This window comes from Salarias fasciatus, chromosome 4, assembly GCF_902148845.1.
Source record: "Salarias fasciatus chromosome 4, fSalaFa1.1, whole genome shotgun sequence".
Taxonomy (NCBI): domain Eukaryota; kingdom Metazoa; phylum Chordata; class Actinopteri; order Blenniiformes; family Blenniidae; genus Salarias; species Salarias fasciatus.
In genome coordinates, this window is record NC_043748.1 from 6,424,016 (window position 1) to 6,436,896 (window position 12,881).

The 12,881-nt window shown below is 44.4% G+C and overlaps 3 protein-coding genes across 3 annotated transcripts; all 3 read right to left on the reverse strand.

Moving 5' to 3' along the window:
• Positions 1–5,138: 5,138 nt before the first annotated feature.
• On the reverse strand, positions 5,139–7,207 carry cldnk (claudin k). The gene is made up of 2 exons (XM_030089965.1): positions 6,878–7,207; positions 5,139–6,195 (listed from the first exon to the last, which is right to left on the reverse strand). The coding sequence occupies exon 2, from the start codon at positions 6,015–6,017 to the stop codon at positions 5,370–5,372; it is 648 nt and encodes a 215-aa protein (XP_029945825.1). The 5' UTR covers positions 6,018–6,195; positions 6,878–7,207; the 3' UTR covers positions 5,139–5,369.
• Positions 7,208–7,313: 106 nt separating this feature from the next.
• btr02 (bloodthirsty-related gene family, member 2) lies at positions 7,314–10,846 on the reverse strand. Its single transcript, XM_030089964.1, has 7 exons — positions 10,724–10,846; positions 9,148–9,420; positions 8,996–9,073; positions 8,661–8,903; positions 8,455–8,581; positions 8,347–8,373; positions 7,314–8,135 (listed from the first exon to the last, which is right to left on the reverse strand). Exons 2-7 carry the CDS (start codon positions 9,415–9,417, stop codon positions 7,591–7,593), a joined length of 1,290 nt encoding a protein of 429 aa, XP_029945824.1. The 5' UTR covers positions 9,418–9,420; positions 10,724–10,846; the 3' UTR covers positions 7,314–7,590.
• A 376-nt stretch (positions 10,847–11,222) lies between these two features.
• On the reverse strand, positions 11,223–12,701 carry LOC115386759 (GTPase IMAP family member 9). The gene is made up of 2 exons (XM_030089226.1): positions 12,663–12,701; positions 11,223–12,247 (listed from the first exon to the last, which is right to left on the reverse strand). Exons 1-2 carry the CDS (start codon positions 12,679–12,681, stop codon positions 11,223–11,225), a joined length of 1,044 nt encoding a protein of 347 aa, XP_029945086.1. The 5' UTR covers positions 12,682–12,701.
• Positions 12,702–12,881: the final 180 nt, after the last annotated feature.

Below are 12,881 nucleotides of genomic sequence, written 5' to 3' on the forward strand. Positions count from 1 at the left end.
ATAGTGTGTGTGTGTGTGTGTGTGTGTGTGTGTGTGTGTGTGTGTGTGTGTGTGTGTGTGTGTGTGTGTGTTTCCCTCTTTACTTGGTTTTTCAAAAAAAAATTGTGGTTATTTGAAAATTGCCTTTTTTGTTGAGTTGATTTTCTGCATCAAAATCATTTTTGAAATCACTCTAAAAAGTGTCTTTATGTAGCAAAGAAGCCAATAAATAATGACTGCTTTTAATGTATTTGTCTAATTAAAAAAAAAAAAAAAAATCTGGTGCTTCACCATAATAACCCGGTGTCAGGAAATGACTTGTGATTCATATTCTGAGTGGTTGAATGTAAAAAAAAAAAAAAAAAAAAAAAACACAGTGGAAGAAGAAAAGTCTAAAAAATTGTTCCAGCAAGGGAGGCATCTGACCTAAATTAAAAAGTAATCAGAGTTATCTCATAGTCTGCCCTTGTCAGCTGGCTAATAAAAACTTATGATAATCAAGGTTGGGTTGTTGTCTGCTGGACTGGACAGTGAACTGTGACAACATTTGGACTGTGTACAGCAGCTTCTAACTAGATGAGGTCAGTTTATTGAATAAAGATCACTGATATCACATAAAACAAAAAACAAAACACAAACAAAAGGGGGAAAAAAGCTGACACTGGAAAGACAGAGTGAAATCAGACATGGAAGTCTTGAATAATACATGAGTCAGTTTGTCATACTGAGCACAGCATAATGATATAGAAGTTTACACTATTGTCTCTCAGGTGACTGCATGTTTAGAAAATGGTTGGAGCTTAACTTGGGCCTTTATGGACTATTTAGAGATGAGAATACGAAAACAAGTTCGCCTTGTTCTTCTTTAAGTCACAAATATATATTGAAAACACATTAAAAATGGGTAAAATTCAGAATTCATTGAATCATTGATCTAATTTCATGGCATTTCAAGGTACTGACAGAGGGAAAGCCAGACATGTTTGAACTCCCCCATGACATTCAGTTCTCTATATAGCGGCAATAAAGACAAGCACAGTTGAATCTCCTTTATCCGGTGACTCAGGATCACCACTAGATGTCAGCACAAACAAGCGCTGGTTGAACCTGCTTTGAGATTCATGTCAAGGTCAGTTTTGCATGTCTGGAGTCATTTATCTGAAATGTAGTTAGTATTTAGTATTTTCAAATAAGCTTATATGAGGAGTCTGGCTTTAGTACGATATATGATCTGCAGAAGAAGCTCTTTTTTCAGATGATCCAAACAGATTCAATAATTATAAACATCAAGCAAAAATCATTTTTTCCTCATATTCTAACAGTATTGTATACTCAATAAAAGATAGAGTTACTTAATCATATCTCAGCATATTAGTTTTGTGTGGTATGAGAAATCATTGCACTGCTTTTATTTGCCCTAATCCTAACCCTAATCTTAACCCTAATCCTAACCCTAATCCTAATCCTAATCCTAACCCTCGCCATGTTAAGTTCAGCTGGTGTCCAATCAATCAATCAATCAATCAATTTATTTTTGTATAGCCCAGTATCACAACAACAGTTGCCTCAGAGGGCTTCAAGATGTTACATTGGTCGGTAAAAGTAAAAACAGTGAATAAGCATAATGGTAATATGTCAATATTTACAGTAATGAGACAGAACGAAGCAACCACCGCCTTCGACCCTCACATCCGGCAAGAAAAAACTCCAAAAACCCAGTGGGAAAAGAAGAAATCTTGGGGAGAACCACAGTATGGAGGGATCCCTCTCCCAGGGACGGACAGCTTCGGCAACAACTAGCATGAGACAATAAGAAGTAAAGCCTAGGACTATGTTGAGGACAGTCCGTTGGACGGTCCAGCACAAGAACCACGGATCCCAGCAGTAGAACCGAAGCCAGTCCACGGGCAGGACCGACAGGAGTGTCCTCCCGGTCCGGACGGAGCTTGTTCATAGGCCCTCGTAATAGTGGAGTCAGCAACTGAAACTGGAGAAGACTCCCCCTCGAAGGGGGGGACAACAGGTGAAAAGCAATGAACGGACTAAAGGGAATAACATTCAGACATTAGAGGATAGGGCTCAGTGCACCGTACTTCCCACAGCATTCTAGCTCCTGGGGCAGCTTTGTGGATACTTAACTGTTTAAACTAGTATTTAGTTAGTATAATTTAGTTTAGTTTAATTTAGTTTGGTTTAGTTTAATTTTGTTTAGTGTAATTTGGTTTGGTTTAGTTTAGTTTAGTTTAGTTTAGTTTAGTTTGGTTTGGTTTGGTTTAGTTTGGTTTAGTTTGGTTTAGTTTGGTTTAGTTTAGTTTGGTTTACTGTAGTTTGGTTTGGTTTACTTTAGTTTGGTTTGGTTTGTTTTAGTTTAGTTTAGTTTAGTTTAGTTTAGTTTAGTTTGGTTTGGTTTACTGTAGTTTGGTTTGGTTTACTTTAGTTTGGTTTGGTTTGTTTTAGTTTAGTTTAGTTTAGTTTAGTTTAATTTAGAATCCCTAGCTGACCTGATCATAGGCTGCATCGAAGAGAAACGTCTTGAGCCTAACCTTAAATGTGGAGACTGTGTCTGCCTCTTTGACACCACTTGGAAGCTGGTTCCATAAAAATGGTGCCTGATAGCTAAAGGCTCTTCCACCTAGTGTCCATTTAGAGACTCTAGGAGTCACCAGTAACCCTGCATTTTGAGAGCGAAGTGCTCTGATTGGTTGATAAGGCGTTAAAGCATCTTGGAGATAGGTTGGAGCCATCCCATTTAGGATTCTGTAAGTGAGGAGAAGGATTTTAAATCTAACTCTAAACTCGACTAGAAGCCAGTGAAGAGATTTTAGAACGGGAGTAATGTGTTCACGTCTTCTAGTTCCAGTTAATAATCTGGCGGCCGCATTTTGAACCAACTGAAAGTTTTTTAATACACTTTTTGGGCAGGCTGCGAGAAGGGAGTTGCAGTAGTCCAATCTCGCAGAAACAAATGCATGGATGAGTTTTTCTGCATCGCTTCTAGGTAGAATGTTTCTTATTTGTCCAGTGACCCTCACTCACTTTCTGAATCAGGAGTCACATAAGTTGAGCAGATTGTTGATCCAAACACTAACAGTAGATGGCACTAATAATATGTCAATACAATATTTGTTAACTTTGAATTGATCTAAAAAAAAAAAAAAGAGAGAGGAAATCATTAGCTCTGGGCCAGTGAACAGGGAAACTGACCTCATGCATGCGGGGAATTTATAACATCAGTACAATATCGAGGGATTTTTTGTTCTCCAGGCTTCACTTTTGGCTATGTCCCTCCTCAGCACAGACAGCTTGTATGTGATTTGAAATATATACCCAGATACATCATGAAATGAAATGAAATGAAATGAAATGAATCCTGGGAAATTTCTTGGACATATCCACACAAAACAGCCACATATTGAATGTTTGAGTTTGGTATCACTGATTATGTGTTCTGCATATGCTTTGCATCATCTATTTATTTATTTATTTATTTATTATTATTTGTTTGTTTGTTTGTTTGTTTTTGGCTACTCTAATAATTGAATTCATAATTTGGCGTTGTATGTAACTGATTATGTTTTTGTGCTTGTTTGTTGTTGTTTGGCTCATTTTGTGTCTGCTTCATTTGTCACATCTTTGTGGTCTTTTACATGTCATGCTTCTGATGGATGGATGGATGACTTGAACACACGATGACTGCCGGGAGGTGCATATTTTTCAACAAATTATTTTGAAACTTTTTACCAATACTTAAAACCAGTTTTTAAAGTCAAATCAAGCAAAAATAGCCACACTGTGTAAATACAGTGTGTTCTTATCTATTTATTATTTTATGGCTAAGATTTTCTCTTGAAGAATATACATCATCTCAGCTTAACTTTGATTAACATTTGACTTCATATAGTTTAAAATCCTCCTGATAGAAGATTGATGACATTAATAAATAGAAGGTCGATACGTTCAGTGAACACAGAGTGGAAATGTCCAAAACAGTCATCTGAGGAGTCTTCAGCACACCCAGTGACTGCTTTTTGTTTTCTATGAGTGTCACTGACCAGACTTTCACCTCATTGATTATTCTCATTGCCTTAGGTGAAGAACTGAGCTGACCCCATACATCCATTCATTTTTTTTTTCTCTAAACACTGTGGCTGATTATTTACGCTCTAAATCGTGCTATTGTCTCACTTCACGTTTCTGCCCATCACAATGGTACAGTAAAAAAACAGCACAGACCTACAGTATTCGCTGCATTACGCTACCAGCAGGGTATAGGCCTACTTAGGTCATGTATGAGTCACTACCTGGCACTCGGGACACTGCCGGCCATTGTTACTGTGGCGCTGTAACGCTCTGTAAAGTGGCATTGTGTCGCTCCGTCCTCTGCTGCCACAGACAGAAAGCTAATGAAACAATGTATGCCCTGACAACGGCCACAACAAATTCACAGTCTGCAGCAGATTCAGTATACAGTGTAAATATTATATAAGAAGTACAGAAGCAAAAACTTCAGAAAAGTCTTTATAAAAAGGCTTTTGGACTTTCAGATAAACGAAATGGGTTTTCTTTGCAGCTGATGATGATTTAGTTGAAAGTAAAGCAGGGAAATATCTGTGGACTCTGAACTATGTCTCATGAATAAAGATGTTTTCGCTGGTGCTTGTAACACGTCCCACAGGCGTGAGCACATACAGTACACACCCGCACATTCTGCCCCAGTGCTCAGCACCATAATTATCACCTAAGAAGCTTCGCGCCAGCAAATTCTTATGAGGCCGTCTGCAAAAGGGATCTGGCTTTATCTTCCTGTTTTCCTTTTTTAGAATTTTCATTATCGTTACTCTTAATAACAGGAGTTTTGAATTTGAAATGAAACATCCTGTTGTTTTTTTTTTCCTTGTCGCCCGCCAAATAGATGAGAAAGGAAAAAAGGAGATGGAACATAGAAATACACACACACACACACAAACACACACGCGCACACACATTACAGATAAAAGTACACAAATCTCCCTTTGTTCTTTTGTGTTCTCCATTCAGGAAAACCTCCAGTGGTGTTTACATGAATTCTTTTTCTTTTTTTCAGCTACTTTACTTCGTGAAGGCTACATCTGAATGGATCGACATCCATGTTTGTACAAATGTGAACAGGCGCCAGGTTCCTCAGTGGAGGACACAACTTTTATTGAATTTTACAGGCGGAAAGAGAGAAAAAAAAAAAAGGGTTATTATCAGATTCCCTCAGCGGCCTCCTGTGGCTTTTCAGAGAGAACAACCGGAGCGTCATTAAATACAAAATAATTACAATATGAAAATTCAGGAGGAGAATACACAGGGTCGCTGTATCGTGGGACGAATCTGTGAAATGTGGAGCCGATCGGGCGTTTCAGAGCTCAGACGTAACCTTTGACCTGTGAGGCCGGCGCCCTGCGGGGACTGCTCTCCCCGCTGCTGAAGGTGGGGGAGCCCGGGATACCCGGGGGGCTCGACCCGGCGTAGAGCAGGGACCCCCCAATGAGGAGCAGGGCGGACGCCCCCCAGCCGATGTAGAGAGCGGGGCCCAGCTCGCGCTTGTGCGGGGCGGCCACGTGCTGGTCGTAGAAATCTCTGATGATGGAGTGGGCAGTCCAGCAGACGGGCACCAGGTACAGGAAGCCCGCGATGGCGAACAGGGCGCCGGAGATGCGGGCGATGCGGGCCTTGAGGCTGTTGATGCCGATGCACTTGGTGCACTTGACCCCCACGACCCCGAGCGCCAGGGCCAGGCCGCACAGCAGGATGGAGAAGACGGTGAGGCCGCGGGCCGCCTGCATGTCGCTGGGCAGAGCCAGCAAGCTGTCGTACACCTTACACTGGATCTGGCCCGTGCTCTGCACGATGCAATTCATCCACAGGCCTTCCCAGATGATCTGGGCCGTCACGATGTTGTTGCCGATGAAGGCCGTGACTCGCCACAGGGGGATGGCGCAGACGACGGCCCCGCCCACCCAGCCCACTATGGAGAGGATCAAACCCAGCAGCTGCATGCCCGTGGTTGCCATGGTGAACGCTGCGGCCGAATCACAGTGATTTGTCTCGGTGTTTTATCAGTACAGGACGACGATCAAAGTCCAACGGAGAAGAGAGACAGTCTGTGGTAGAAGATCCTCTCGATCCTCGGCCTCTGGACCACGGCGCAAATGTTGAGGAGGTCGGCTCAGGTTGGACAAAAACTGATATCTGAAAGTCAGAAAATGACAAATGACATTATTTTAAAATGCAGACGATCTTTGCAGCCAAACTTTCTCTTTTCAAACTAGATATTTTTCATTCTCAAGCTGTTTACAACAGTGATATTAAGAGACATGGAGCATACATTTATCATAAATATTTGGAGACAGGCTGCGGGGCCCATGTTTAGTGGATTCCTCTAAGAAGCCCAGAGAATAGAATTCTTTGACACAGCTGTGGGTGTTGAGCTACGCCTTGTCGGGTGAGTGGATTATCTCAGAAAAACATGAGGAGACTCAGAACACAAGCAGCTTTCATGAAAGCTCGTAGAGTGGGCCAGGAGGACCTGTCTCATCTGTTTATCACAGCTCTCATAACTCTGTGAGTAAAGTCCAGCACGAGCACCACTGATCTGATCCCAACAAGTGAGACGAGAGTCAACGATGGACCAAGTTATCTGAGTGATCATCTTCACAAAATTACAAAACATGGGATTTGATTTCGATAAAAGTTGGTGTTTTGTGTTTTTTTCCATCAGTTTGAAGCAGCTGTGACTCTTCAACCTCGTCTGAGCTGATCAGGACCCTCCACACACCTGCCTAACAAGATGTAGGAAAAGTACCACGCACAAAACTGATGGAAAGTAAAAAAGGATCTCCATCAGATCTGAGAAATTACCCAGCATAATTACCTGAAAGGAAGTGCTCGGCTTCACTGCTCCCCCTGAAGATGATCCACAGCTGGGCTCCCGTTGCTCGGCGGTCGACGCCTGCGGCCCTGAGGATGCGCTCGGCTCAGCGGATGCTCCAGAGAGCGGGGCGGGCTCGGTCCCGGAGGCTGAGGGGATCTGCTCTGACTCGGACACCCAGGACTGGACTGAAGACTGGGGCTGCCCTCGGAGATGCCAGCGCGAGTCTGTGCGGCAGTGGGCAGAAGCATGCGCTTGTGTGCACGGCTGTGTCAGTGTGTGAATGCGTGAATGTGTTTGAGTGTGTCTCCCAGTGCCTGGCGTTCGGGCACAATGCCCCGCTGTTTGGCTGTGCCCTCCCCCCCCCGCTCCCCGCTCCTCCTCAACCTCTGTCCCAACCCTGCAGCCCCACACACCCATCCAGCTCAGCAAGCCCCTTTTTCTCTTCTTATTCCTCTTTGACTCACTTGTTCATTTATGAGAGCCTTTTCTATTTTCTCTTTTTTTCTCCTTCCCTGCTTTTTCTTTTTCAGTCTGTTTATGGGTTTCATTGAAGTTTTCAAGTGTCAGGAGTCAGTCCTTATGCAACCGCTTCTTCAGCGCTTTGACAAGGAGCCCATGGTTCGTTGTAGATTATCAAACACATTTTTTTTTTAAATCAATAAATACAGAAATATTTCTCAAAAGATTTGTGACAATTGTGAGGCCCACGAAGCTCAGATGCTGCAGAAGTTGGACTCGATGATTAGAGGAGCTGCGTTTTTCCCAGCATGCAGTCGACCAGGACTGAAGAAGGGGTGGAGCCTGTCCGTGAAGGTATCTGTGAAGGTGTACATGTGAACTCCAGACTCCACGCAGTAGAACGACACACGGCCTTCTGGGTAATCCAGAAAGATGCCCACCTTCTTGGGCCGGGCCTCGGTGGCCAGCAGGGCGGCGGGGGAGCTGTTTGCGACGTACTGACCTCCGGCCTTCAAGCCTACAGTCCAGAACCCGTTTGCCGGGCACACGGTGAACTTCCCCTTCCTGTTGACGGACTGACTGGCGACGCCCAGCGTCCATTCTATCTTCTCCCCGACCTCCACCTCCCAGTAGCACCTCCCGCTGCCGAAGAGCTCTTTGGCCAGAACGTTTGCCACGCGCTTGAAGCGTTTGGGGTGGTCTGGCACTTCCTGGAGCTTGTCCAGGTGCTTCACCTGCTTCCTGTCGTCCGACACCGAGAGGAAGGGGTGCGCTGTTTTGGCACTGAGGTTGACGTCCACTGTGAGAAAAAAGAGGAAATCATTCACACTGTTGAACTGAAGGTGATGCCTTGCTCGAGGCTGCACTTCCTGGTTTGAGCATTGTGTGTATTTATGATTAGATCATTCTGGTTTGGTTTGATGTGATTTTTCCTTCAGTGTTTTTAATCCCTCCTCCTCAGTGATTTGCTTTATCCTCAACACTTGCTATTTGCCTGTGCAAATCCATACCTGTGTACTTCTCGATCCTCTTCAGTTCTGAGGAAACAGTTAAGAGAAAACAACGCATTAATGTTGCTGAATTGTGTCCACTCAATTAAAAAGTGAAATATTTCTCACCAGCTTTGGAGATTCTGTTGACTTCTGCATTAATTTTCTCCAGAATATCCGACAATGCTCTCCGGGTGACGCCGATGCAGGGGTCAGTTTCTATGGTAACGCTGGTCCAGTCCCTCATCTGAGCGGGCTGTGTGGAAGCAGTTTGCATTGTGACATTACAACAGTGAGCGATCACTGTGTTGTCTGCTCTGGACGAAGACGCTCACCAGGGAAGCTTTCTTAGTCTCATCGCTGATGTTCTCAGAGACGGAGGCTTCAGGCTGGACGCCCTCGTTCCTCAGCTCCTGGATCTCCTGCTCGATCTCCTTCACCAGCAGTTCTACTTTCTTCTCCTCCGCTCTCTGTCTCGCCTCGATCTCAGCCACGATCCCTTTGTGGGCCTTCTCCATGGCGTTGACCAGGGCGGAGAACGTCTTCTGGCTCTCTCGCACCTCTCGGAGATACGAGCTCTGATTTGACACCAGCATCGTTTCGTGAGACATATCTTCTAGAACCAACAGATGAATTATTAAAAAAGAAAGTTATGAAGATTGTACTTCACCTTCTGAAGCTGAAGCGAATGTTTCAGTCTTTCTATCTTCTGTAGTCTTTCCTGGATCAGTTGCTCAACATCCACAGCCTGCGAATGTAGAACACTGACTTTAACATCCCCAAACAAAGTACCGGAAACAACATCAACCAAACAGGACATACCTTTTTCTCATCAGGCGGCTTCTGCGGACGGCTCTTCCTGTAGTTGTCGGCCACGTCCGCCAGTACGTGGTTGACACTGAGGTCGGGCCTGTCGGCGAACAGCCTCCTGCAGGCGGGGCAGTACCTGGACTCGTGCCGAGACCAGTAGTGGCAGAGACAGGACAGGCAGAAGCTGTGTCCGCACGGCGTGGTCACCGGGTTGGAGAAGATGTCTTTACACAGGGGGCACAGGAAGTGCTTCTCCGGGAGGAGGATGATGGTCGACGCCATGCCCTGAAGAGAAGCACAAACTCAAGCGAACAAACAGAGGAACAAAGCTTTTTGTCCGCTGCGGCGTTTTATTCAAAGTAGTTTAACGCTGGAAGCAGTTTGAATGTTAAATGAGGGAACACAGAAAACAGAAAAGTGGTGCTTGTCATTTCATAAATATCACAAATTTGATTTATTATTCTGGCAATCAGAGCTTGAAAGAGGATTTTCACATTCTAAAATAATAATAACTGAATATCCAGACTGTCTCTTTGTAAAGGCTGTACTTTACAAAACATGCACCTACTTTTTAAGGTGAAAATATCAAAGAGTCTAGATTCAAAAGTATTTGAGTCATTGATTAACTCTACACATTCACACACACACACACACACACACACGTGAGCACACACACGCAAGACACACGTGCGCGCAGTGTCATCAGGATTTAAATGATGGCTGCGGAGTGTGTTTCAAACATGTGAGTTCAGGTTTCTGCCCCCTCCAAAGGTACACAAGGTAAAGTCAAGCAATGAAGAGATAATAAAGAGAAAGAGAAGGAAGATTAAACACATTTTAGGGCTTGATGACCGAATGTAAAACGTCCAACACGTCACAACATGTGAATATCTCATCTGAAATGCGACACATCTGCCTTTTTATCACTCTATTTATATAGGAATCATTTATGAAAAGTTATAACTGGTTTATGGGGACAAGATTTTACATTATTCCCTACCAGAATGTTTGAAAAACATTTAGATTGCTACAGAATTAGATATCGCTGAAGGTAAACAGAAGCTGAGCTGTCAGACAAATGTACACTGATGCTTCATACCACAAATTCTTGCAATTCTTTTTTGATTTAGGAACATTTCCAAAAACACCGGTGACAAGGCTTACTTATAAATACTTGACATTTACTTTTTCAGGGAGTGTCACGCATTAACTTCACTGACATAACTCTGAATGCACTTGATCTGATTATTTTCATGGCTGAGCAGTCTCACTGTCCAGAGGCACGCAGATTCTTTGTAATGAAGAATGGTTCAGAGAACGGAAGCTGATAAATATGCAGTCAAACAGGTAGCGAGTAAATCCTCTGTTACATCAACGGGAAGATACTTCTATACACACAACTAAAGTCTGCTGTTCACACCAGGCGTCATTTCTTAGTTTTGAAACGATCGCTGTCAGAAAGTCAACGTTTCATGCCGTACAATGTTTTCATAAATGATTGACAAGAAAAGACAAAGGAGAACTTAAAAATATATTGAAGCGAAAGAGACTTGGAAGTAAAATAATACTAATAAAGACATGGTTGTACCTGTCCCAGCTGATCTCTGCCACGTATCGCTGCTGTAAGGCCTTCTTCCCACAGCTTGAGGTGACTATAAGGAAAAGCAGCTCTGGTTTGTTCTCAGCAGGTGCACTGAGGTATGTGTTGTCATAAAAAGGGGTTGTGCCTCGGACAATGGTTCTTCTCTGTGAAACTCCACCCTCAATGTTATCTGAGCCACTGTACACAATAACCAGATAGAGACAAGAGACCAGGAACTGCTGGAGGTGTTCAAAGTGTTCAGAGAGCACAGAAACCAACTGAAAATGAGAAAACTCCGCGATGGTCTTTATTCATCATCAATTAATTCAGAGCTTGTTTTACAAAAATTCATACAATAAATGTCAAAAATAAGAAGAATAGGAAATAGTTTTCACTTTAAAGTTAGTTCAACAGCTTGTAAGTTGTAATTACATAACTCCAGCAGCTAAAAAGTTACAAATACAAACTTTATGAAGGTTCATCTGAACAGGAGACCGTCCGGCTGTCATGCTCGAGGAGCTGCAAAAAAGCGGTTGATGAAGATTGAGTTGAAGTTGAGCCTGGCGGGCGGTGCCATCCTGTTGTCCATGTGCTCTATGGCCACCTGGGCCGTCCCCCCCGCCGACCCCCCGACGGCCCCACCGATAATACCGTACAGAACCATTCCGCCCGGTCCCTCGATGGACCCGACCAGAGCTCCCATCACCGCCCCCACCACCATCCCCGTCCCCAGTCCCCGGGCCAGGGACGTCCTCAGCCACTCGTTGTCGACCTCCGCTTTGGCCCTGATCTCGGCGCTGACGTTGGCGGTGAAGGCGTTCTTCTTGCAGCCCAGCTCGTCCGCCACGTACTGCTTCTCCATCTCGTTCCACATCTTCTCGATCTCTGCCGCCCGCTGCTTCCTCAGCCTCTTCTCCTCTGTCTTCACCGAGTCCTCTGCTTTCTGGAAAGTCCTGCTGGAGAAGTAGCCGCCGCCTAAAGAGGCCACCATCAGCTCTATCTTCCTCAGCAGCTCCCGGTCCTGACTCCGGTCCCTCCAGTTCTTGCTGAAGACGTGAAAGCGTCCGCCGTACTTGTCGATCAGATCCCGCAGGTGCCAGTCTGTCTTCAGCACTTTGTCTTCCAAGTCAAATCCATCCAGGCTTCCTTCGTAGGCCAGGAGGACCATGCAGTGTTTCAGACAGTGTCTCCCGAAGCGCTCCTTCATCAGCCGGGGGGTTCTCATGTCGTTTGGGGAGATTTTCTCAATGTCAAAAGCAACAAGGAAGGCGTGGGGGCCGGGGATACACAGGCACTTGGACTTTCTGAGCTCCATCTTCCTCTTGGCCTGAGAAATATCCTTGTCGTAGATGTTTGGTCCGTTGACCACCATCACCCGTCTGCCAGCCAGCTCTCCGGTGTTCTTCAAGCTGCTGGATATGCTGGAGACATCCTTGGTGAACTCCTTCCTCCCGAGTATGGCGTTGGTCAGGAGAAACTGGGACGGTCCGCTGCTCCCGATCACCATAAGTCTCAGTTCAACAGCAGATCCTGTGAGAAACACAGAAACAGATCGACAATCTGGAGGTGAAAACTTAAGAAGTGCCACTTCCTCACATTTGTCCTTGTTTTTATATCTCCAGCATGATGAATCAAGAACCAGAGGAGGGTTTTTAAATGTACTTGTAACATTCTAAACATCCAATATTCATGCTTTTTACTGTTATCGCCAATAAATGTTGAGATTTAGCCTTCAATGTCTAAACAGCTTTTGGATTTTTAAAGTTGTTTTGATTATTTTTGGCATTTTGGCAGCATTACAGTTCATTTTTTTCCCAGAGCATTCATCAAAATGCTGCTATGCAAATACAGTTACTTGAGTTCAGAAAGGCATCATGGTGGATCTATTCACACTCGTAACTAAAGTTCAAACAGCGCAATAAGAACAGTTTCCGTCCCAGCTTACCTTTCTTCCTCTTTTCCATTGGTCAGATTTCAGCAGAGATTCAGCCGTGCAGCGAGGTTTCTCACACAGTTGTGTAGTTTCTAACTAGACATGGACTTATTTTCACCCGCTCTGTTCCCCCTGTCCTCTCTCTGGCTGTGTCCCTCTGCATCTGATGATTAGGTAATTTGGCATCAGGTTGTATATTAAGTGGAAAATGTCCCCGGGGTGAGCAGATGG